Here is a 26,412-nt window from a genome sequence, read left to right as displayed (position 1 = left end):
GCCTCGAAATAGAACAACAATCTATAAATGCTCTTCTAGTGTAGATCATGGCTTCACATAACATATTTTGGCCTCATAACGTATTTCAGAAAATTTGAACACAAAGAGCATTATCAAAATGGGAAGAGATAAAGCCTATGCATCCAAAGCAACAATTCTTGATTTAATCACAATATACTATCCAGGTGCTAAAAACACATTGAGAATAAAATCAAATGCATTGAAAAAAAGCAAGAGACTAGAAAAATGTAGGTCAAAAGGAAATGTTACAAAATCCGTATTAACGTTAACTATACTCTAAAATGTTCCGAAAAGATGGCCATACAAAGAAATCGACATAAAATCTCTATACTTTCCCGTTTTCTGATCTCCCAATTTGCATTGAGAATTTCAAGTTTAGTATAGACATATGTGATTGGATGCGATGTTTTAACTGTTTTGTATATCTCTGATATATATCGATTGTTATTTTTAGTTTGTTATTCATCTCGAGCATGTATGTCAATTTTTGTTACAACTTTTATTAAGATGTTTTTTTGCAAAAGATTTACTATTTGTTTGCAATTTTTGCGATTAGATAGTATAAAGAAAAATATTTTACCCTTTTAAAAAAGATAAAATAAAAATATATATAATTATGAACCATTTGCATACCCTCTTATATTGCCATTTATTTAGTTCATTTGTAGTGAAAGATCTATCATCATAAATAGATAATTTGCAAGTTACAAGGGTAACTTTGCTAACATTTTTTCAAACATGTACAGCGGCGGAAAAGGCCCTTACAATCACCGGATTGGTATCCTTCTTGCCTGCAAACGAGAATGCAGTTGATGTCTTTAAAGCACGGCCCTCTGAATTTTGTGCTCGGGTACTTGCACTTCTTCGCTTCCGCTTGCATCCTCACTCCTCCTTCTGCAATAATATTAACATTGAACCGTTGATTATAAAGTTAATAAACAAAATTACTTTCACTTTTTAATTTGAAACAAGTTATATTGACTAAAGGAGGGGAATCTTTAAAGGCTCAAGCTCTCCCTATTGATTAAAAGAAGGAGGGATAATTTCTTTCTTGAAGGAAAAGAAGGAATCAGTTGAAGTTGGAAGAGGCTGGATATTCAGAAGTAAGGTATAAATGTTGAAAATTGATTGAGATTGTAACAGTGATCACCGTGACAAAATATTAGTTTAGAAAAAAGTTCTACTAATATATTCACACTAAATGAATATCAAAGACAAATCTTGTCTCAACTTGTATTTAAAAATTAAAAAAGTTAGCTTTTAAACAAGAAAAAGATCAATTACGGGTGGAGATGAGAAGAGCCAGCAACATGAAGACCAAGAACTTGTAATTACCCATGTTGAACAAGATTATATGTGAAGTATAGACAATTTTGAAGAAGAAAATTGAACTATTTATCATATGTATGTATTGACCTTTATGCTTTAATTTATGCCATCCTTAGCATGTTATTTATGAGAATTTGCGTTTAGAAATGAAATTGTATGGTAGAGATTAAGGGATGGTGTCTATCCTCATCTTTTTCAATTATGGGATTGTTAGAGGAAAAAAACATTAATTATAAACAGATAGTCTTTCTTGTTTTTATAGAAAGATTATTGGTTTGGGTTGAGTTGCGTATAAATTAGATTGCCATTATAAAAAAACTAATTTGAATGTTTTATGAAAAATAAAACTCTGTTAACTTTCAGGGATTTAATAAAACTGAAAATTAATATATGAATACTGAATACTTAAACATTTATAAAAAAAAATTAAATTAACAAATAAAAACATCTAAATTTTAAGTACTTAATATTTGAAACTAATATCTACAAAAATAAATCAATACTATTATACTCTTATATTTATTATTTTAATAAATTATATATATAGAATTATATAACTTAATATTAAATTAAAAAGTAATTAAAATAAATACTAATATTTTTTTTGACTTGTATATTAAATTATTAAATTACTTGATTAATAATTATATGAATATAAATAAATAATATATATATATATATATATTTATATATATATTTAACATCTCTTTTTCTCTTTTCTTATAAAATTTTATAATTTGTTTAAATATGATTACATTTTTATGGTACAATGTTGAAATTAATTTTGTAACATTGAAAATCTAATGATTAAAGAGAAAAATAATAAAATTTGTAAACTTGAAAAGAGAAAAAAAATAAAACTTTATATATAACATTAATTTTATTAAATTTAAAATGATAAAATAAATTTTATTTTATGTTTGTGATTTTTTTAGAGTAGCGTGTATAATTTTTTTTTATCTATTTTAAAGTAAACTTAATATTTTAGTTTATTATTTTAAACATATTTTTACCAAATAAGTAATTATAAATATACATTATTAAATATATTTATATTAAATAAGCGATAAATTTAGTTGAAGATCTCAAACTTGTAGATAATTTATTGGACAATTACTTCATTATAATAAATAACGATAATTGTATTGTATTTATTACTTATTTTTATTGGATGAATAATGGGAAGATGGATTATAAAAAAATTAGAGTTAGAGTAGATTTAAAAAAATTTAGGAGGACTTAAACAAAAATAAAGGGAAAATAAAAAAAATAATATGAATCATTCAACCCAAGGAATCTGGCCTTCATCTCTAACCAGAAGTAAAAGGGCTAATTAGGCACATAGTGGTAATTATAGTTGTTCATTCTGATTTCTGAGCCTAGAAAACGTTCGAACTGCTATTCCAAAACTTTTGGTCTAGGAGTGAGAATCACTTACCCTGAGAATATTTTTTTATAAAATTTTTAATATCTAAAAAGTAATTATAAGAGTTACTCTATTTTGTTTCCTTGTTTTAAGAGAAATTTTATTTATAATAAATAGAAAAAATCTTTATTCTTTAATTTAATTAAATTTATTGCAAATCTTCTGTTTTACTCATTATTGTAATTCTTCCGTTTTCCTCATAAATGCAGATTTTTCGTTTCCCATATTATTGCAAATTTTCTATTCCTTTGTAATAGTTGTAATGGTCAGGAGTAATGCAACAATATTTTCTCCTAATTTTGGTGTGGTTCGAGATCACGAACGCCGATCATTCAAACAAACTCTACTTTGATTTGACTTCCTTCCACACACTCTCGAATAAAACAATATTTCGTGTCAGTGTGTTTTCTACGACCATGAAAAATTGGGTTTTTAATGATTGCAAGTGCGGACTTGTTGTCGACGTAGAGCTTCACTAGCTTAGGTTTCGAACCACTTGGTTCGAACAACAATGATTTCAACCAAATTGATTGACACGCTTCCGCTGCTACAACCATGAACTCTGCTTCACATGAGAATATTGTCACTGTCTTTTGTTTTTGGGAGTTCCACGAAACAAGACTACCATTAATGTAAAAAACCATGCCCCCGTACTTTTCCGGTCATGTAAGTCACCTACGAGATCACTGTTAGAGTAACCATTTCCTTGTCACCACCTCTTTTTCAAAACACTAGACCTAAGTGTATAGTGCATTGAAGGTGTCGAAGCACCCACTTCACTGCCTTGTGATGTATCTCAGTTGGACTCTCCATGAATCTGCTGACAACACCAACATCATAAGAAATATCTGGCCTTGTATGAAGGAGATAACACAAAAAACCAATGACTCTTCGATATTCAGTTGCATCAGCCGATTGTCCTTCGGGATCCTTATAAAGTTGATCCCTATGCTCCATTGGTGCCTTTGTTGAGTTAAAATTAAACATTCCAAATTGGTTCAACACCTTTTTGGAATATGATATTTGCTTGATCGAGACACCTCCTCCTAACTGAGTTACCTCGATTCCAAGGTAGTATGAAAGCAATTTGAGATCACTCATCTTGAACTCCCCCATTATCTTCTTCTTTAAAAGTTTGACTTCCTTTGAATCTTCACCTATTAAAATAAGATCATCCACGTAAATACCAACAATAATTCAGGTGTTAGTGTTGCCTCTTGTGTAAACTACTTGCTCTTGTGTACCATTTACGAAGCCCATTTTCTTCAAACTTTTATCCAACTTTAGATTCCATGCACGAGGAGCTTGCCTTAGTCCATACAATGTCTTTTTTAATTTAAGCAACATATTTTCCTTCCCTATGACTTTAATCCTTCTAGTTGAGTCACGTCACTTTCTCTTTCAGTTCTCCTGAGAAAAACTGACTTTACATCGAGATGATGGATTTACCAACCACAATTAGTTTTCATGACAAGAATAACTCTAATTGTGTCCATTCGTGTGACTACAGAGAATGTTTCTTCGAAGTCAATGCCTTGTCGTTGCACATAGCCCTTTGCAACTAAATGAGCTTTGTGTTGGATCACCTCACTATCTGAGTTTTTCTTAAGTTTAAATACCCATTTAAGTCCAATTACCATGTATCCAACTGACAATGGGACGAGAGACGGCGTCTTATTCTTCTCGATGGCTTCAATTTCTTTAGGCATTGTTTCTTCCCATTGTGGTTGTCCATCCTTTTCATTATAGCAAGAGGACTCCTCTGTCCGTGCTTGTTAGATATCTTGTCTTGAAATAAATTATAGAAATATATATAAAATGATGTTAAAAATAAATGAAATAAATAAAATATATGAAGAACAATATCACCGAATAAATTGTTGATTCGAGGCATGTGCTTAACACATTTCTTTTAAAACAGTTCCATCGTCTCCCATTTGTGCTGGAGTTTATCGCAGATGACTGTCTCCCAGGGTACAACGAATCCTGTAGTGATTCTGTACTGAAATCACTACTCGTCGAACTTGATCAACGTACCTGAACTATCACCGGGTTTCAACAGAAATATCGAGCAAAGAACTCGAATAACACTAACAAAACAAGAAGAAGACTTTTGGAATTCTAGAGTGAGAAAGAATGAAAATGATGAAGTGAGTTTTAGATTAGAGATGAGATATTTTATATTGTTGAAAAATTAAACCATTAAATAAAATCATCATTTGATCCAACGGTTGATATTGTTTGCCTCTTCATTACCTTAACGTTTTTCTCTTCATTATAAAGTAATTATTTGCCAAAACAATTAAGGCATTTACAATTCAATACTAATGTTACATGGTTTTCAAATTTTTTAATAATAATATTAATTATCATAACAAATAATAATAATAAAAAACTCATGTAAATCCATTCAACTACAAATTAACAACATTTTGTTAATTGGTCATCAATGCATTTTAGATCAATTAATTTAAATTAATTGATTTAAATTATACATTTGGATCAAATTTCACCCTTTAATTCACGTTTGAATTTCATGTGAATTTGATTTAAGTTTATTACCCACATTCTAATTTCCATTCATTAATGAAATTTATAGAATTAGTTTAAAAATTCCAAAAGTGCTAACATCAAGTCTTCATAATTAAGTGTCACTCGAAGTGCTTCTTCCAAGATATCAGTCATGTTCCTATATCAAACATATCCTTCATCACTCCCACGTGTCCACCTGACCATGAAATGGGTAGACCATCGCCTTGATTTTTTTGTTCAATCTCTTGCTCGAGCTGTGGGGGATTCGAGACAGCCTGTTGGAACGATCCTGAAGTAGACTGTCCTCTTGTCGATCCACTCTCGAATGGGATCGTTCTAATTCCAACATGCTCGTGATTAACCTCTTTGTAAACTTTGAAGGGCTGATCACTCTTTTCAATTTATCAATCTCAAGCTACACTTTCTTTAAACACAACATCACGACTCACATGGATCTTGTCATTTTGTGGTTCGAGCATCCTGTGTGCCTTACTTCCTTCTTCGACACCGAAAGAGACAAATGACTGGATTTTGTCGTCTAACGTTTTTAGATAGGAGTGGTTACCTTGGCGTGCGATGTACACCCAAACACACGAAGGTGCTCTAAGTGCGACTTCAATCCAGTCCACATATCAAATGGAGTTTTGTCTCAAACATCTATGGTTGGAACCCGTTGAGAAGATAAACTGCATGATGAACTACATCCCTCCGGACTACCATGCTTTTGAGCGTGATTGACCCACATAAGTCAATATGACACAATTCGAGTGGCTTTTTCGCTCGAAACTTGGCTTCTAGCGTAAATAGTTGTCTCGTCTATTTTGCAATTAGGCATGTTTGACAAAGTTGTTTTAGAGGAGAAAATTACGAAAATCTAGCAGCCGTTCCCTTATTAGGCATTTGTATTGTTTACAAGAAACACATACCTTATATTTTATTCCACTACTTCTCTATTCTAATTATTTCATAAAATCCTCGTGTTTATTTTTCTAATTCCCGAAGAGTATAATCACTTTCTCTTTATTTTTTTAATAATTCTCATGTTCTTGCTATAATAGTTAATTTAATTATGTATATAATATTTATAACTAATTTTAAGTATGTTTAATAAAGTAGATTTTTAAAATTTATCAGGTTAGAATTACTTAATATTTTTCTTCCACTTTTTTATTATTGTACTATAAATCATTTAAATGTTCACTTTTTTTTTTCAATTTTATATTCAATTATTCGATAAAATACTCAATCTTGAAATTATGTATATGTATATAAAAAATAGAACATCAATTTGTTGCAAAGAAAAGAAAGACGTTATCTTCATTTTTTAAAAAGAGATCGCCAAACTAATAAAGTTCTCCACTACACATATGGTCTCTACAAAAAAAATTCATCTCTTAGTACATCTTTAGACCCAAAAAATGCATTATACTCATTTAATAGTGATAATTTTTGCAAGTTTGCAATGAAATTTTAACCTGAAGATTTTACGAATCAAGACATTATTACATTAAAATATGAATTAGTACATTATAATCTTGATGTGATGCAGAATTTGAAAGTTTCTATTCTTGTTGAGTTATGTCAACAATTAACCGAGAGTAGGCGATCAAATATTTATGTTAGGTTGACTAAATTGATTTATTTTGTTTTAACATACATGTTTTACTGATACTACTGAGCTAACATTTTCAACAATGAAAGAGGTGAAAACAGAACTTTGTAATAAAATGAAGGATAATTTTTTTTGTTGTTTGTTTAACACTCTATATTGAACGAGATTTAGCTAAAGATATAAATATAGAATATTGATGAGTTTTTTGTTGTAAGATCTAATAGATCAACTTATTTAAACATATATATATATATATATATAAATATATAAATATATATATATATAGTTTATTACATTAAATTTTAGCCCACTCTAACTTTAAATCCTAGGTTTATCCCGGTTTATAAGAACATATGAATTTTTAAGTTTTTTTTTTTTATCTTTCCATTCTTTCAACCCAGAAACGTTTACAAAAATATTTAGCCTCAGATGGACGTGACAAAATACTCAATCTCCTATTGGATAAATTAAAATATAGCCGCCGCTACACTAAAGCTAGGCAAAAAAAATAATCAAATATAGTAGATAAATCAGAAAGACTAAAACAAAAAAGCAATTGGGCTAGAGAATGCAATTCCATTATAAGATCGCAATTGAACAGATCAAGCATGTTCCAATTGACGTAACGTGAAATTCCTTGCTCGAAGATGTTCATTTATACTGTATGTACGTCGAAAATCTATCACATATTAAACTTGTGATTAGAGAAAAAAATGTCGCTTTGATTGATTTGTGAAAGAGTAAAGTAGTGTGAACAATAACAAATTTAGAACTACTTACAAAAAAAGGTTAAAATAAAAAAAATGGGACAACGGATTAAGTATGTAGCCGCAAACACACTTAATCTTAGTTTTTTTTTTAATTATTAATATATTTTTTTAAATCTTCTAGTCTCTACGGAAAGGAAAAATAATTTCACGCTCTTCCTTTTAGGAAGGGAGGATTAGCGAAATCAGAGCTATTCGTAGAAGTGGTATACTATTAACTTTCGTACGGGATGTAACCCCTATGCCACATAATGGTTGTAGACCTCCTAAAAAAAGGCGTGTGTAAAACTAAACATTGAAGAAATTTCAAGAGAAATAAACAATTCAATGATAGAATCAAATAATATTACAATGGTTCGAGAGAAAGTAGCAGTATCTACTCAGACACTACAATGGAAGTGTGTTGAATCAAGAGTAGACAGTAAACGTCTTTATTATGGGCGCTTTATTTTATCTCCACTTATGAAAGGTCAAGCCAACACAATAGGCATTTCGATGCGAAGAGTTTTGCTTGGAGAAATAGAAGGAACATGTATCACACGCGCAAAATTCGAAAAAATATCACATGAATACTCTAACATAGTGGGTATTGAAGAATCAGTACATGAAATTTTACTGAATTTGAAAGAAATTGTATTGAGAAGTAATCTATATGGACGTAAAACAGATAATGGATTTGTTTCAGTGTTTTGTTGAATCATTTTATGGCTCGATAGATAATTTGATAAGCCAATGATTTTTTTCTGTGTTTCAGAATGCGGTTAATAACCAACATGTTAACTAATTCATTACGATAAATTGGATCCGATTTTGTATTTTTTTTGAACAAAACACCAATCTCTGTTTAAGTTCGAATTAAAATATTAATTTAATTGAAAAAAGTAAGCCTATCTATTTCGATAAAGTCTGTTACCTATTATTCATCAAGTTATCGATTCATAGTATTAATTAGAAGACAAAAAACTTAGGACCGACTAAAAGAAGGACAACGGGGAAAGTTCTCTAACTTGGGAAAACCCTAAAAAAATATTTCTTTTTGGACTCAAAGGGCGTGCGCAAAAATGAAACCTTCCCTACTTTTTTAAGATTCGGTTGGGGAGGCATCCAATGCGAGTAGTTGTCTAAATTTGGGTGCATACACAAAATTATTAAAAAAAACTCATCAATTACAAGTGGTTTAATGATTAAAGTGGTAATCTTCCACACTCGAGACTAGAGTTCGAATACTTGAAAATGCAAATTTAAGTGAATTATATGTGTGGATAGGTCGGTTGTGGATGGTTTATCGAGGAATAGTAGACGTGTAAAAGTTTGATTGAGATGTGTTTTTCCTATGGATAAAAGGTCGGTAACAAAAAAAATTTGAGGTAATGAGATTATAGGTCGATTAAAATTTGGTGGTTGGTTTGATTGTGATTGGTTGTTAAAAAATATAAAAAGAGACCTATCACACACATTTATATATATTCTCCTTAGGAATCTTCCTCTCTTTTTAAGGGTGGAGTCATCATTCTCGATCCAAAACATCTCACAAATTTATCTAGAGTTTTATCCTTCATAATGTCAACTACTTTCAACAAATATGAAAGATGAAAATATCAAATTAAAATATGTTATAACTAAATGGACAAAAAATCTTATATTTAAGTTAAAAAGAAAGTATTCTCAATGTCTCAATGCAGGTTGGAAGCAAACAACCTATATAAAATATTTTAACTCAAGAAGAACGAATCTAACCGCGAATATGACATTTTGGTATAAAGATCACATCTCCCACAAGAAAGAGAATTCCCCAAATATGGTTAGTGTTGTGGTACTTGGATCACTCTTTAATTTAGGGACATAATCCACATTGGAATTCAAATTGTGTGTACCATCCTTCAACCGAATTAAACTGGTATATTTTCTTTCAATCTGAATTTTTAAAGCATCTCCGAACATGATATTTTCGATTGTCTTTTTCTCAATCTTAGCAAATTTTGACTTGTCACTACATATGTGGTTACTCGCATCGCTTTCAAGATATCGTTGACTTTCTCTTTCGATAACTTCTTAATTTAGCGCCAACAACAACGTCGACTCCTCTGTTTCTTTCTCTTCTGCTAGAAGGGCTTTCTACAAGGGCTCCTTCTTGTGTTTGTTCATCCGTTCCTCGTACACCCGTAACAATCGATTTAATTTGTCGATTGAGAAATTCTCTAAATTGCAATTACTACATGGTCAAATCTTTGATGTAGAGATTAGAAATTTTCTCGATTACTCGTACATCTTCTTTTATTTCTCTATTTCGCCTCATTTAGTTTACAATAGATAAGACCTTCTTCAAATAGTCCGAACTAGACTTTGACGCTTCCTGGTGAAGAGCTTCAAATTCTCCTTGTAAAATTTGAAGTCACACATTTTTACCTTAACAAGTCCTTTGTGGGAATTTTCTAAAATTCCCATGCTTTCTTCGATGTTGAAGCATTTTTTACTTTATCAAAAGATGCATCATCCAGACACTGGTGGATGATAGAAATGACATGTTAATCATTTTTTTTATTCTTTTCAAACGCTTGAATCATGGCCAACGCCACATCCTCGCCAGGTTCAATAATCTCATCGTTAACGATTTCTCATGCACCTTGGGAACCGAGTAACATCTTTACTCGGATAGACCAACTATCATAGTTGTCATTCGTAAGACGCTAATATTGGAAGATCAAAGAAATCATCGCTCTGATACAACTTTGTTGGAAACGTTGGTCATCAATCGACATATACTCTCAGAAACTCAAAATAAAAAGATTCAAAAGGGGAAGAGATTCTATTTCATTTTCTTATCTTTCTACATGTATAACTATTCTATTTATAATAGGACCAATACACTTAAAATTTAAAAACATATTGACTCTTAAACTTTCAAAATTAACGGCTTATTAAGAAACATATTAAACATAAAGATAATAACTTTACTATTTATATTAAATAGACCTTTAAACTTTAAAGGTCAACTATTCAATTTTATAATTAATTTTATTTTTAACTTTTGTTAACATCGTATCCTTCTTTTAATAAAAAATAAAATAAAATTTAGTAAATTGGTATCAAAATAGGGAAACACTAAGAGAAAAAGGGCTTTCTGTAATGAAATTCAGTAACGACTATATACAACTGTTATAAATGTATTTATTTCAGTAACGGTGGAATAGTACCGTTACTAATATAAATATATTTGTAACGGCTGAATATAACCGTTACTGATATATTAGATCAGTAACGACTTTTAGATAAATAACACCGTTACAAATATCACATCAGTTCTTCGTTTTTTAGAGAAGCTATCTGTAACGGTTTACTCATAAAACCGTTACAAATATATAGAGCTATCTGTAATGGCACCTTGTTATAACCGTTACAGATACTCGATTAAAAAAACGTTAAAGAGAAGGCGTATCTGTAATGGTTTACTCATAAAATCGTTACAAATGTATAGAGTTATCTGTAACGGCACCTTGTTATAACCGTTACAGATACTCGATTAAAAAACGTTAAAGAGAAGGCGTATCTGTAACGGTTTACTCATAAAACCGCTACAAATGTATAGAGCTATCTGTAACGGCACCTTGTTATAACCGTTACAGAAAGCTTTTCTGTCGATTCGTTTTCTAGGAGTATTATCTGTAACGGCTTACGAAAGTGCCGTTACAAATACTCATTAATAAACTTTCTCCAGACGCTTTTTTTCCCTTCTTTCTTCTCTCTTTCTTCTCCGCGCTCCCGTCATTTCTTCATCTCCCCAGCCGTCCCTTGAAGTCGCCGTCGTCGATCAGTCGCCGTCAATCAGGTAAGGTTTTATTAGGATCTAGGTCGCGGCTGGCGGACCGGGGTCTGGCCGGTTAGTGCGTCTCACTCAAAGGTGGTGATTAATCCGGTTAGAGATTAACACCGGAGTTTTTTTTTTTTTTTTTTTTTTTTTTGGAAAACGACTTAGCGTCATTTCATTAAAAATTCCCAAAAACGGGAAAAAAACCACGAGTTTAAGAGATCATTCTAGACAGGCCTAGAATGATTTTGAAGTCGTAACATTCTGAATAAAAGCTAAAAACGTAAATGAATTATCTGTTTACAATGCTTTTAATTCTAGTGAGTTTAAAAAACGGTAAATTCCAGTTCCTGCAGATATTCCAGTTCTGCTCCGTGCTTGGAATTCCTCTCCACGTTCCCGCGAGGGCGCTGCAATCCGATACAATATCTTTCCATAACTCGTCAATGCTCCTGCGGGTTCTGTCATATACCCTTGCATTCCGTTCTTGCCAAATGTTATACACCACTACTCCAAAGCCGCACTTGAACACGCTTGTTGCAAATCTATTTCCCTTGGCTTTGAGTAGTGCCGCTTCTTTGATTTCATTCCATTCGCTCGGGAAACTGATCAGCTCCAGGCTTTTATAGAATCTGTCCCAAAGCTCCGAAGCAATACAACAGCTCCCGAATAGGTGATCTATGGTTTCTTCATTTCCTATGCATAAAAGACAGCTCGCGTCCGGGATGCTCATATACTTACTGATACGATCACGTGTGTTGAGTCTTTCCCAGAAGGCGAGCCATAGGATGAACTGGTGTCGAGGGATAATCTTCGTTGACCATACAAGAGGAGCCCATTTCTACTTTCTGCGCTTTTTCCCGGATTACCTCCCATATTTTCTTCAATACCAGCTTCCCATTGTCCTCAGCTTTCCATTCATGAATATCCGGTCTGTCGTGTAGTTGTATGTTACTTATATGATCAAGTATCCTCTTTCCTTCTGGAATTTTTCTCAAGAGCAAGTTCCAATTCCCGTATTTGATGTCTCTGATTTTCGCTTTTGCGCAATCCCTTCTGATACGAGTATTTTGAAACTGCTCTTTGTCGATGATGGGCTGGTTTTCAAACCAAGGGTCGTGCCAGAATAGAGTGCCTTTCCCGTCCCCTAGTCGGATGTCATAAAGATCTGCAATATCGCTTCTTAGTTTAAGAATCTTTTTTAGAGACCAGCTCATACCTTCGTGAATTTTGCAGGTCCAGATGCTGGTTTCGTGTTTCATAAATCTCGTATGCACCCATTTGATCCATAGTGACTCCTGATTGCGCTCCAAAGCCCACAGATGCTTGAAGGTTAGAGCCTTGTTCCACTCGATACAGTTCTTTAAGTCGATGCCTCCCTCGTCCTTCGGTTTGCAGAGAGCGGTCCATTTGACTTTCTTTCCTCCTCTTCAACTATTTCCCCAGATAAAGTTTCTCATCAGTGTGTCGAGTTCCTTCATTACCTTCTTCGGAATGACCATTTGCTGCGCCCAATAGCCAACTATGCCCATAACCACGGTTTTGATAAGTTCGATCCTCCCTGCATAAGAAAGTTTTTTCGCTGCCCAGCCAGATATCGTGTTTTTTACCTTTTCAATCAGCGGCTTGCAGTGTGAGATCTCGATCTGTTTTGCAGTTAACGGAATTCCTAAGTACCTTATGGGAAATCTGCCTTCCTTGATGCCCATGATGTTGAAGATGTCCTGTTTTGTTTCGTCCTTCACGCCTCCATAAAATGCCACACTTTTGCTTTCATTAATAGTTAAACCTGTTACCTCAGAAAAGAACGTTAGTGCAGCCCTAATAGTTTTAATGGAATCAACGTCCGCGTGCGCTAGAATGAACAAATCGTCAGCAAAGCATAAATGTGTTACCTCCTCTACCTCACAGAATGGGTGAAAGATGTATGGACGATTCTTTCGGAACATCGCGAAGATGCTCTCAAAGATCGCCATGATAGCTACGAAAAGGTAAGAAGAGAGGGGGTCCCCTTGCCTTACCCCGTTTTCACCTTTGAAATAACCTCTGTGGACTCCATTGACGCTAACAACAAAGCAGGATGATGAAACGCATTGCATAATCCAATCGATAAAAATCATAGGAAAAGCAGAAACAACCAGAAAGTCTCGAATGGCTTCCCATCTAACAGAGTCAAAAGCTTTCTTGATATCTATTTTGAAAGCCACTCTCGGGGATATTTTCTTTTTCCCGTAGCCTTTTAATAGGCTCTGCATGAGAAGAATATTATGAGAGATTGTCCTACCGGAGATGAATGCAGATTGATTAAGATTTATTATTTTTCCTATAACATTTTTAAAACGTTTAGAAATGATTTTGGAAATTATTTTATAAATCACATTGCAGCAGGAAATTGGTCTGAAATCTTGTACTTTCTCAGGTACCGCAGTTTTGGAGATCAAGGTTAGGACCGCTGTATTCCATTGCTTTAACATCTTCCTGTTTTTGAAAAACTCCAGAACCCCATCAGTAACATCTTTACCCACAACCGACCAATTATCTTTGAAGAACTGTGCATTAAACCCATCAGGACCCGGACTTTTATTCCCATCAATACTAAACAGAGCTTCTTTAACCTCAACCTTCGTGACCACCCTTATCAACTCGCGACTATCTTCTGCAGAGATTTTCCTATCAATAATTTGATACAAGGTATTCAGGTGACTTTGATGCTGCTTTCTTGTACCCATAAGCTGCTTATAGAAATCAATAGCCAGATCTTGGACACCCTTTTGACCCTGAACATATTCACCATCATCATTCTTCAGCCTGTACACATTGTTTCTCATGTTTCTAGACTTGTATTTTCTGTAGAAGAAAGCTGTGTTTTTGTCACCCAACGAAAGCCAGCTCTGTCTTGATTTCTGTCTAACAAAATTCTCTTCAAGCAGACTCAGCTTCCTGAAGTTTTCAAGCGCATATCTTTCTGTTTCATTGAGTTGTTCATCACTAGCATCCCTTAATAACTTTTTCTGAACCTCTTCCAGTTCTTCTCTAGCAGCCAGAACTCTATTGGAGATATTGCTGAACTTCTTCTTGTCAAAGCTTTGGAGATGATTCTTCAGGAGCTTAAGCTTCTCAGAAACCCTGTACATGTTGGAACCTCTGACATCTGTTGACCATACACTTTCGAGGATACCCTTGAATTTATCGTTATCCATCCAAAAATTGAAAAATTTAAAGGGCCTTTTGAACCTTTCTTCCTTTTCCCAGAACAATTTAATCGGGCAGTGATCAGATATACCCGGATTCAAAACATGAAGTTGACTTTTCGGAAATTGGTTAATCCAGTTCTCATTTACCAGACATCTGTCAATTCTACTTTTTCTAATTTGTTCATTCCCTCTCGTAGAAGACCAAGTGAAGAAGTTCCCAGAATTGGTAGGATCGATACAACCCATATCTCTGCTGCAGTCATTAAATTCAATCATATCCCGAGTAATTTCAGATTCTGGGCTACGATCAGATTCGTTTCTAGTTACGTTGTAATCACCGAGTACAGCCCAAGATTTATCAATACCGATCCAGTTTCTAAGACAATTCCAGAGGAGTCTTCTTTCCGTGCTTGAGTTGCTACCATAGATAATAGCAAGATTAAACACGATTCTTGTGATTCTGTCTTTGACCTCCACCAGGATTGCTTGATCATTCGAAAAAAGAGTCATCACCTCAACAACTTTGTTATCCCAAATAACCCAGATTCTGCCCGTTTTGTCATTTGAGTTATGAATGATTTCCCAACTACTATCAATACACAGTTTGCTAACCTTCTCAACGTTCCGACTTTTGACTTTTGTCTCAAGAATACCCATAATAGTGATCTTCTGATTCTCAATGATCCTCCTAATTTCTTTACATTTTAGAGGGTCATTGAGTCCCCTTATGTTCCATGTCACTATATTCATGAATGAATATAAGTGTTGGGTTCCTGACTTTCCAGACTGTCCTGGACCTCTTCATCAGAGAAATCATAAGCATCACTTGTCTCACTATCCTCAATGGCTACAGTTTGATTACATGGAATATTATTGCCATTGAGTGAGGGTTGCCTCATGTAGATCTCATCTTCTCCCGTGATAGATTTAGTAGCTTCTGGATCCAGGATCTTTCTGCTTTGTCTTCGATTTTCATCTTGTTCTGCTTTAGTAGATTTTTTCTGACTTTGAACCTCTTCACTACTAGATTCATGTTTGTTATCGTTTTTTATTCGCCCTACTTCAGAATTAAGGCTCACTGCCTTATTCAAGACCAAATTGTCTTCTTCTGCACTTGATCTTTTGATTTCACAAAACCCAAGATTTCCCAGTCCATTTTCAAGAGCTTCTTTATTACTTATTCCAAGATTCTCCTGTTCATCATCTCGAAAGGTGGCTCTGAGCCCAAGGGTCAGGTCATTTCGAATTTTGATGACATTGTTTTTTAGGTTCCTGCTTGCATTCCTAGAACTGTGAAGAGTAGACTCACGACCTATTGGAGTGCCTTCAGATCCAATTTTGCTTGTTTCATATGGGCCAAGTATTCCCTGTCCCATAGATCTTTGAATTTCAGAAACTTTGGAACTAGGACATGTAGTTACTTCAAGACCAGTTCTTTGATCAGTATTGGGATCGGTGGAGTTAGGACCAACAATAGTATCATCCACAATAATAGGACTTGTGCCAGTATTAGGACCAATATAGCCGGGATCAGCAATGGTTGCACACTTTTCATCAGGACCTGTAGTAGCAAGTCCGGTAGCTTGAGTAGTTTCATGATCAACAAGTCCAAGACCAGACTTAATATGGTCAATATGGCTAGGAACAGTAGCTTTATGAGAAGCTCTAGGACCGGTGTGTCTATGTCCAGCTTTATCAGGACCGATACCCTGACCAGGACTGACATTTTGAATAGGACCTATTCTTGAGAAAACAGAATCCCTAGGACCGGTGCCCTGAACATGACCAATATGATCAACGTTAGTAGGGCCAGCTTGTACCCTTACCCACTTCATTCTTTTTCCTATCTTCTTCCTTACCCTTATCTGTTCTTGCTTTTGGTTGCCCATCTTATCATCCTTAGTGCGTTCATTGCTGTTAAGTTCAGACCTGTTCACATTTCTCTCAGCCTGAGCCTGGTTAGAGTCATTGATATCGCTTACTTGAGTGTTGTTATTGGCCTTCGATTTTAGATTATTATTGACTGGACATTTATTCGTAGCGTGTGTGAAAGTGCTACACCATATACATCGATTTGGTTTCCATTCGTATTGTACTCCAATGTCAAATAAATTTCCCAGTCTATCTTTAAGTTCAAGCTTGATTGGAAGAGAGCTACTTGGATGGATTTCGACACTAACTCTGACCACAGATGCACGCTCATAACCTTCCATTGCTGGGTCAAACATAAGTGGTTTGCCTATAATGCTTGAAATATAGGCCAGGCCCATCGGGTTGCACATGTGTGGTGGAACATTCTTGAGATTTACCCAGATTTGTTCAAGTTCAGGCGGTCTATGATTAGTATTAAGTTCTTCGCTCCACTTGTACAACTTGAATCTTTTTCCCCTGATAAAAGTATATTCGCTCTCTATGATCGACTTTATTTCGCTTTCATTCCTGAAGGATAGAAAGTAGAATCCGTGATCATTGATTGTGATCCTCTCTAGACCAGAGGATTCCCACTGACCCATCAACGTTCTTTTAACCTCAGCAAATGGTGCTTTCATGTTGCCCATAAAATGACCAACTATGACAAACTCCCATGCCTTGACACATTTTTCTTCAATTTCGGGTGGGAGCTCAAATCGGTGAGGATGATCAAGTGTAATTACCTTTGGGAATAAGGTGTCTATCTGGAATTTTCCCTTTTCTGGATCGCTCATGGCATTTCCATTCCACACCTTTCCTTCTTGCCAAGTTTTATTTGGGTTGCTCATGATAGTGTACACCTTTGTTTTATTACATTTCGAAATTTCCTTCATGGCGTCAACCGTCCACTTGATCACTTCATCATACTGGTATTTGTTGAAGAGATTCCAATTCTTTAGATAGTGAGTTTTGAACTGAGCATTCAACTGATCATTTCTTTCTTGGGGCATCGTAATCTCTTGTTTATTAATTTGGAAAAATAGCTTCTTCATCTGGTTTCTCAGTCCTGCCAAATTTGCTATTTCGTTTTTCCTCATTGACCACGTTGGACCAGCAGTAAGATCCTTGTTATCATCCTGAGTATTTTCTTTGCCAGGAATTGCAGCAGTAGGAGGAGCTGAGGAGGTGACTGTTTCAGGGATGCTATCTTTCCTGACTTGTTTGTTCTTTTCGGCCCATCTAACCCTTATATTTCCCACAAAACCGTTGCCTTCAATTGTTCCGATCTTCTTTAGAATATCCCCTTTAGTGCTCTTCTCTTGTGTATCAGTTTTCCTCTTTTGAATACTATCAATTGGCATTTCAGGATCCAGATTAACGAGTGGAGAAAACGCACCCAGGTTCAATATCTCAGGGTTAGCCTCGGATGTCACAGTTTCCTTGGGATTTACTTCAACATTCTTCTTAGAACTTGAGTTATTTGCCTTCATGTTTTTCCTTTCTTTGATTTTCGATTCATTCTTACCCTTCTTAGCTGTTTTAGAATTATTCGATCTAGTTTCTTGATCGATCTTTTCAATTTCAGCACTTGTTTTGGAAGAATTATGCCTCTTTGCTTTTGGTTTGATCTTTGTTGCCGATATCTTCTTCATGGATTTATGATATTCGAGGTCGCATATTATTGTTTCATCATAGTCAGTGCTATCGTCTGATTCCAAATCAACATCTATGCTTTGGTTCTTTTGATTCGACCGGTGGCTCATAGCTTTGTTAGTAGATTTATTATCTTGGCGATTAGGACCGGTAGAAGGTGGATATGTGATGTCAGGACCGACATTTAAAGAGATAAGACCGGCATTAGAAGAGTTAGGACTGACATTAGAGGATCTAGGACTGGCATTAGAAGAGCTAGGACCAGCATTTGAAGAGCTATGACCGACGTTTGAAGAGCTAGGACCGGCATTTGAAGAGATATGACCAATGCCATGAGTAGTTTTAGTGTATCCAGGACCGGCGTGTTCAGGATCAATGACTTGAATATTCATGTTATCCACCCTTGTTAGACCCAACTTTTTTGCAACCAAATTATCTTTTTCAGACCCAGTCAAGCGAAAACCGTTGGCTAACCCCATATTAGACCCGGCCAAGCGAAAACCGTTGGCTAACCCCTCATCAGACCCGACCAAGCGAAAACCGTTGGCTAATTCTTCTAGTTTCATACATTCTTCACCTCTTATACCCTGACTTAAATTCTGACCCAACTTATTTGTAGCTTCCATGAGATCCATACTCAGACCCAGATTGTCATTCAACGAATCAATATAATTTCCAGTCAAGCTTTCACCATTGGCTATACATATCAAGTTCAGTTCATCATCCTTTATATCTGTATTATTAGGCTTTTCTAATTTAGCTGAATTTATTTCCATGAATAGCTCTAACTCAGATCCAATTTTTTCAGTGTTTCCAGATTCTGTTAGACTATGTCCTTTAATAGTTCCAGCTAGATGTGCAGGCTGTTTAGAAGATCCTGCAACTTTAGCCTCAGTTTCAGAATCCTGGGCGCATTTAGTGTCTTCTGTCCAACCTTTTTCAAGTCTAGTACATAGTTTGGATATCTGACTTTCCATTTGATCCTTAGCAGGACAGGTAGACTTAGCATTCTGATCATTAATGGAACCCGAGACTTTTAGATTTGCAAGATTTCTCATTGTAGAACAATACTCTGAAATTATATCATTCTTTGGACCTAATGGACTCTGAGCAGCTGATATCTCCAACCCTGTAGAGGCAATTTCAAAATGATCTATTTTGCCCAGTTTAGCATCCTCTTTAGTAGGACCGGTAAAATTTGTTTTCTGATATTTCTCTGCACCTGAATTACCCAAACTGTCATGTTTTCCTGCTTCTGAAACTGACCCCGACCTTGTAATATTCTTTGAACCTATTAATTCTCGATCAACAGTCTTATTCAGCTCTGTCATACTTACCTCAATAGGAACACCAGTACCAACTTCAGTAGGATCATTCAAAACAGACATAAATCTCAGCATAATGTTTTCACCCGATTCAGAAACAGACCCCAATTTTGAACTTTCAATAGGACCCAATAAACCTGTGCAATTTATGTCATTTTCCTGCATTATCTTAGAGTCTTTTTGACAGATTATCTCCAACATTGGGACTGAATTTTCAGCACAAGCGACCCGATTGTCATCAATTTTAACAAGACAAGATTTCAAATCCAATTTCCCAACAGAATGACCGGTCAGGTCTAGGGTACCAACCAGCGACTCTAACGGTCCATTCTGTGCAGCAAGTCCAGTAACAACAGAATTTTCTGGAATTAAAGTCCTATCATTTCTATATGCAGTACTGTCTTTTCCTATCAATTCAATCCTATCATTTCTATTATGAACATGCATATTGTTACAGTATAAATCCCCAATAGAACTATTCTCATGTAATTCATCAGCATGTGGAAAAGAACTCATACCCGATGATGTATTTGGCATAGAATCAATAGGCGCATCTTCTCCGTTGTTTAGGACTTCATCCATGATTTCTGGCTTCTGCTTCCTGGGATTGTTAAGAGACCTGCGAGTTCGTCTATCAGACCTAGCCTTGCTGCTTGTCGACGGCCCCTTCAGCACCTTCTTAGGATCATCAGGGCGGACTTGAAGGACGCCCCTTGCCCGAGTAACTACACTGGACGGGCGCGTACCAGTCATTGGAAAGATCAAGCGCAAACTGCCTAATCTTCAAAGGAGCCACAGAGGTTGGAATTCTGCAGCAAAGGGTGGGCGCAAACAGCACGATTGGAAACCAATCGCACCGGAACGGGGGCTTGAAAATAATTGCTCAAACAAGAAAGGGTTTAAGCAATTTTGGAACGGTCTGTAGCTACGAAAGCTTCCTCCAGACCGAACACTTGATTCAAACGGCAATAAAGAAGTTCAATGGAGACCTACCTGCGCCTCGCGGTGTGGTTTGATGTCCCGACCGAGGTCCGAACTAACCTGTAAACGAAAAGTGAGAAGAGGAGGGCGACCGACGCCGATTTGACGTCAAGTCTCTGCAGAAGGGGGTTTGACGAAATGTTCCGGTAAACGGTAAGAGAAGATGACCGTGACCGTTCCTTGCACAACAGAACACGTTCCAGAGGGCGCACGACAACCGCTCGAAGGTGCTGGAGGATGGCGGCTGACTTCCAATGTAGAAGCGCGGTCGCGGCAAGAATCCGTGTCGTTTGTGTTGTTCGTGCCGATCGTGCCGATCGTGCCGAATGTGCCGATCGTGCCGATCGTGCCGAAAACGACCTAAATATCCGATCTAGAAACTATAATCGTGATTTCTCCCGATTCCTCCGTTCAAATTGAAATTCCTTCGGTCAGATTGTAGGGGGGAAAGAGACGCACCTACTGGAGAAATTTGAGATCATTCCGACATCAAAAGCTCCGGCGGCGTTGATGTGCCGGTCGTGCCCGATGTGAGAAAAAAATCTCCAGAGAAAATTTCTCTCTCTAAGTGCGTTTTGAATGCGTTTAACACCGGAGTTTCAATACTACACAAACTGTCACAAACCCTTGAACTAGGTTCAAGCGCGGAAGTGGTTTGTTTCAGGTTGAAACAGCACACTCACAAGATAGGCAGAACCGGTTTTGAATGAGACGGGTTTGGAAATTGCTGGGTCGGTTTTGTAGCTTAGTAATTCAGTTTGGGTAAGGTTGAGTTGGTTGGAGCGGTATTAGTAGATTAGTGCAAATCGGTTATAAAGTAAAGTAAGCAAAAAGAAAGTAACAAGACAGATTTTTATGGATGTTCGGAGATAAAACTCCTACGCCACCCCTTCCTCTCGAAACCGCGAGAAGGATATTCACTAAGGAATACAAACACAATCCGATCGAGACTTATTTCCTGCTCGATAACTCTCGTACAATTTTAACCGAAACTGTAAATACACTTGAAATAAGCCCTTTTAGCTTTCTAGAGATAGAGCACAATCTTTTCACTTAGGCTGTAGAATATTCAAAACTTGTAACCCGCATTTACTCCTCTTCAACTCCTTCTTTTATAGGTGAAATTGGTTGAGCAGAGGTTCAGTGATTCAGATCTGGCGGTCTAGTCTTCCAGTGTAGGTCAAATCGCTAGGTTTGTCTTTTACTCAATATGGCAACTGTCGGTTGGACAGTTGTTTGTACTTGGAAGATTGCCTTTCTGATTTATCCTGAAATAGAAAGATCTTGTAGGACGGTCTTTTGCAGCTTGCAGACTGTCCTCAGACTTGTATGAATATGGCAATACTAAATCTGTTCCCTTGGTATCATTCTCAACAGATACCCGAAATATCTATTTGTGCTGGTCGGTTGTTTATGTTAACCGGATCACTTCCGGTTTTTTCATAGCTTCTGATTGACCGACTGTCTAGTGATTCTGGCCTTCTGATTTGATCGATCTTGTCTTTCTTGTTCGGTCAGGTTTTTGGTCGGTTTGATTACTTAACCGGTTGAGTTTCTTAACCTGTAGAGTTACTTGGCCGGTTCAGTTGCTTGACCGGTTACGTTGCTTGGTCGGTTACTTTGCTTGACCGTTCCTACATAAGAAGTTTGTTTGTGTTAAGTTCTATATAACCGGTCTAATTTTATCTTACAATTTCTCCCTTTTTGATTATTTTACTTAAAATATTCAAAATCAAGTAAGAATGCAAATATAGGCCGGTTTTGTTTTTAAGAGTTTGTTTGGCCGGATATTTGGAAATTAACTTGGGAGAATTTTTCGAAAAAATTTTGGAAAATTTTGAGAAAAATTTTGAAATTTTTTATATTTTATCTTGTCAATTTCTCCCTTTTTGATTATTTTACTTAAAATATTCAAAATCAAGTAAGAATGCAAATGTAGACCGGTTTCTAAAAATCGCTTTATATATATATAAAAAGACACTAAAGCAAAAAGCTATATATATAAATAACCGAAAATAAAAGTAAAGAAAGCCCCTATTTCTTTGCTCTAGGCGGCAGAAACTATTCCATCAGTTTATCGGTTGTTTGTCCCTTAGCCGGCCTGGAAGAGGGACCTTGACCGCCTGAGGTGCCGGTTTGAGGAGAGAACGGTTGACCGATTGATCTGATTGGAGTCACATTCAAGCACCGCTGTCTTCGAAGTGGTGGCTGAGGCTCGAGCTCTTCCTCGAAATCATCCTCGGTTTGCATAGCCGGGTTGGTGGGTGGAGGGTCGATAATCGTCTCAGTGATTCTGTCCAGCAGCCCGGTGAGTTGCGCCTTCTTTGAAGCAGCTTTCCTCTTTCGGGTGACCGGAACCGAAGAGGAGACAACCGCCTGGGACCTCTTGTGAGCCTTGGCAAAATTGTTGTACGTTTCTTGTTGAGCCTTTAACTGCTTAGCATCTTCGGCTTCTTGAGCCGCTATGGACTTTACGATCGCCGGTGCATTGACTGCCAGGTTTTGCATATGTCCGGCTATGTTCGCATCAGCCGCTGCCGCTTCCTTCTGTGTTTGTGTCTGCTTGTCCAGCGCATCTTGAAGTTGCTGAGCCGCGAGAGTATTCGCCTCCTCAATTGCCTTATCGGCAACCAGCTTAGCCGTTATTAATTCAGCCACCTGTTCGGTGACCTCCTTGAGATCGGCTTCAAGTTTGGCGTTCTTTTCCTCAAGGGTCGTATTCTTTTCTTCAAGAATTATTACCCTGTCAAATGTCGAACCGGCTTGGGAACTTGATTGCGCTAGGTCCTCCTCGACCTTTGTTAGCCGTTGATCGGTCTTTTCTTGAGACCGTTCCATCTCAGCCACCGTTTTGCTGACCGAAGCGAGGTCGGTCACCAGCTTCGGAGTTATAGCCTCCAAATCCTTGGTTCGCTCAAGATGACTACCGTATAGTTGATCTGTATTACCGTAGTTTGTTTCAACCGACGTGATCCGCTTGACCGCCTCGCCTAGATCATCCCTTATTGTTTCGGCTATCTCGACTACTTTAGCCGCGGTTTCTTTTATCTTTTTCTTCCAGGGCTGAACCGCGTCGTTGACAAACTCTTCAATGAGAGTCTTGACCCTCTCTTCCATTACGGCCGGTTCTGAATTCCCAGTTTGAAAAGACCCACGTTGGTCGTTTGAAGGAGTACTTGTCCTCACTTCGGTTATGTTGATAGTTTGATCCGGTGGAGGAGTAGGTAGCTCTTCATCGGTTGGATTCTGACCGCCAACATCCTCAGATTTGGATGAGTTCGACTTTTCTAGGTGAACGACCTGCATTTCGAGCCGTGCCACCTCCTCGGTTATTTCCCTTTCCTTGACCGTAAGAAGTTCGATCACCAAGAGTTGAAGTTGAGAGTTCGGTGTCTCCGGATTATATTTTTCTTGGAGACGTTGAATGTGCTCGGTGAGTCGTTGTAACCGAGCATGCGGTTGAACTATCGAGTTTTGTTCGATGGAGGTTGTGACGTCTGTGGCTTTTGTGAGGCTGAGCACTTCCTCCTCCATTTCAATCAACTTCTCGAATCTCTGGCTGATGGCGAGGTCTAGTAACGTATGATTGTGGAGCACCTGATGCCGGTTTCTGATCTACTGAGAGTACACTTTGGATGCCTCGCGAGCTTGCTGATGGATTTCATCCATGATTCTGCTCACGAGAATCTCGGCCATCTCCCGGGTGTTATCGTCAGCGCGGTTGTCTTCCTCCCCAAGTCCGTCTGCACCGGTGTCAGTATTATCATGACTGACCGATTGGTCCTCGACTACCGGTCCCTTCCCTTTACCGGACTGATCTCCTCCGGAATTTTGCGAAAAGGTTCGGTTAGAGCTGGAGGCCGAATCTTCATCATTGGGGGTTTCTGACTGCGGATCAGCCGATCCAATTGGTTGTCTTTCCTTCTTACTTCCGGATTTTTCTCTGACCGGAGCTGGTTTCTTGCCGGCAGACTTCTTCCTTCGGCCACCTATAGAACCGGAGGCCTTCCTTTTGCTTTTCCTCTCATTGAATTGCTGAGACTTTATAATTTTGCTGGATGAGAGGAGGACACCAGGGCCGATGTTGATGTTGAAATGGTGCATGATTTTCCCAAGTGGGATAGCGTATCCCCATGACCGGGTGGAAGCCGGATCCACCATTTCACATAGGTTAGTAAAAATTACCTTCGCCCAGTTTATTTTGATGCCGTTCACTAAACCGGCAAGCATTTCGATTTTCGCCCAGGTGAGACTATCATAGTTTCCCCCTCTTGCTTCGACCGATTTTGTGAAAATATCACACAATGGTCGGTACTCCGGTCGAAGAGATGATTTCTTTCCGGAGATCTCGATAGGGACCTCGGTTTCCGAAAGAATCTGGCAAGCTGCCTCGAATGTCTCCTAATCCAAGGCCGGTGAGAAGTTGCTTCCTTCGGATGGTAGGTGGAGGATTTCAGCGACTGACTCCTCCGCCAGTTAGAGCTGTTGACCGCCTATGTTTGCAATCATTGTTCTTCCGGTGATGGATGCGGTTCGGAAGAATTCGTTAACCGCTTCTTGGAACAGAACAAATGGACCGCCTAGAAAGTGTTCAAGGCCGGACTCGGAGATCCGGGATAACACCTGCTTTGCCGGAGCCGAACCGTTTGCCTGAATTTCTTCAAAGTCGACCTGGATGATATGTTTGAATAGTACAGAATCGTGACCCATTCTGGATAAACGAACCGAAAGAGCAAGAGAATGATGAATTTGAGAGTTTGAAGAAGTTGAGAGTTAGAGAGAGAAAGCCGATTCGCGTAAGAATGAAATAAAATGATTAAGGACCCTATTTATAGTTGCGGTTTGGAATTCCAATCGTCGCGAACCATCCCATCATGAATTAGGCGGGAATTTTCCCTCCAAAGGCAGTGAGCGGGAAACCATGGGCGACAAACCGAAGGCGGGAAAAGATAGGCGGGAAGCCATAGGAGGGAAAAGATCTGCGGGAAACCATGGGCGGGAAATTTCCCTCCGAAGACTTTGAGCGGTCTTTTGATTTCGGTTATTTTATCCTTTGATGAAGCGGTCCTTCTTGAAACCGTTTATTAAATGATACGATTTATTAACCGCGATGATGCAGTTTTTGACTTTGACCGGATTTTTCAACGAAAAGGAAGTGATTTATCGATATTAACCGGTTATTTAGATGGATGGATATTTTAGTTTTGCGATTTTTGACCCGGTTATTAAGCTTAAACATTGGATATTCATTAAAGAAAAAGTACAAGATAGAAACAGATACATGGATCGGTTTGGAAATAGAAATACATAAGAAATAAAGATACAACTTATGTAATGACTACCCTAGAGAGCTTTTCCTCCACCCCTTCCTCATCAAGAACATTTGATGGGGATGCCGGTGTACCTAGTCCAAATTCTGGACGATACTTAAGAATGAACTGGCTTATATGAGGGGCGTAACCGAGACCTCTTTTGGTCTCCACCATAGTCTTCAGGTTACTGTATATGACCGATGACCAATTTATGGGTGCATAACTCACAATGTAGGTCATCATGTCGTACACCCTCTTAGAGTAGTACTGGTTGGGAGGTTGGCAGATGATGGAACAATTGACAATTTCGTGAAGAAGCTGGATGTGGTGGCGAAGGCGGGATTTTAGTCCGTTGTTCTCCACCGGCACACCGGTTCCGGAGAACAACCAAGCATAAGAGGTCGCGGCTCTGCCCTCCCGGGTCGGAAAGTCGGAAAACCCTTCGGTGGGTAAGTTAAACATTTGGGCGAGTGCATTCTCGTCCATACAGAAGAAATGACCTCTTATCGAGGAGACAATGTGATCTCCTCTCATGGAAGCGTTG

At 37.3% G+C, this 26,412-nt stretch overlaps 1 protein-coding gene across 1 annotated transcript; it reads right to left on the bottom strand.

Moving 5' to 3' along the window:
* Positions 1 to 22,617: 22,617 nt before the first annotated feature.
* Positions 22,618 to 24,090, bottom strand: LOC124939034 (coiled-coil domain-containing protein 110-like). The gene has a single exon (XM_047479551.1). It carries the CDS (start codon positions 24,088 to 24,090, stop codon positions 22,618 to 22,620), a length of 1,473 nt encoding a protein of 490 aa, XP_047335507.1.
* Positions 24,091 to 26,412: the final 2,322 nt, after the last annotated feature.

The sequence above is a fragment of the Impatiens glandulifera genome, chromosome 5 (assembly GCF_907164915.1).
Source record: "Impatiens glandulifera chromosome 5, dImpGla2.1, whole genome shotgun sequence".
Taxonomy (NCBI): domain Eukaryota; kingdom Viridiplantae; phylum Streptophyta; class Magnoliopsida; order Ericales; family Balsaminaceae; genus Impatiens; species Impatiens glandulifera.
This window is presented reverse-complemented; position numbering and strand designations above follow the sequence as displayed.

Bases quoted from the DNA above. Each gene is read 5' to 3' on its own strand.
- LOC124939034 (XM_047479551.1), bottom strand. From the start codon at position 24,090: ATGGAGGAGGAAGTGCTCAGCCTCACAAAAGCCACAGACGTCACAACC.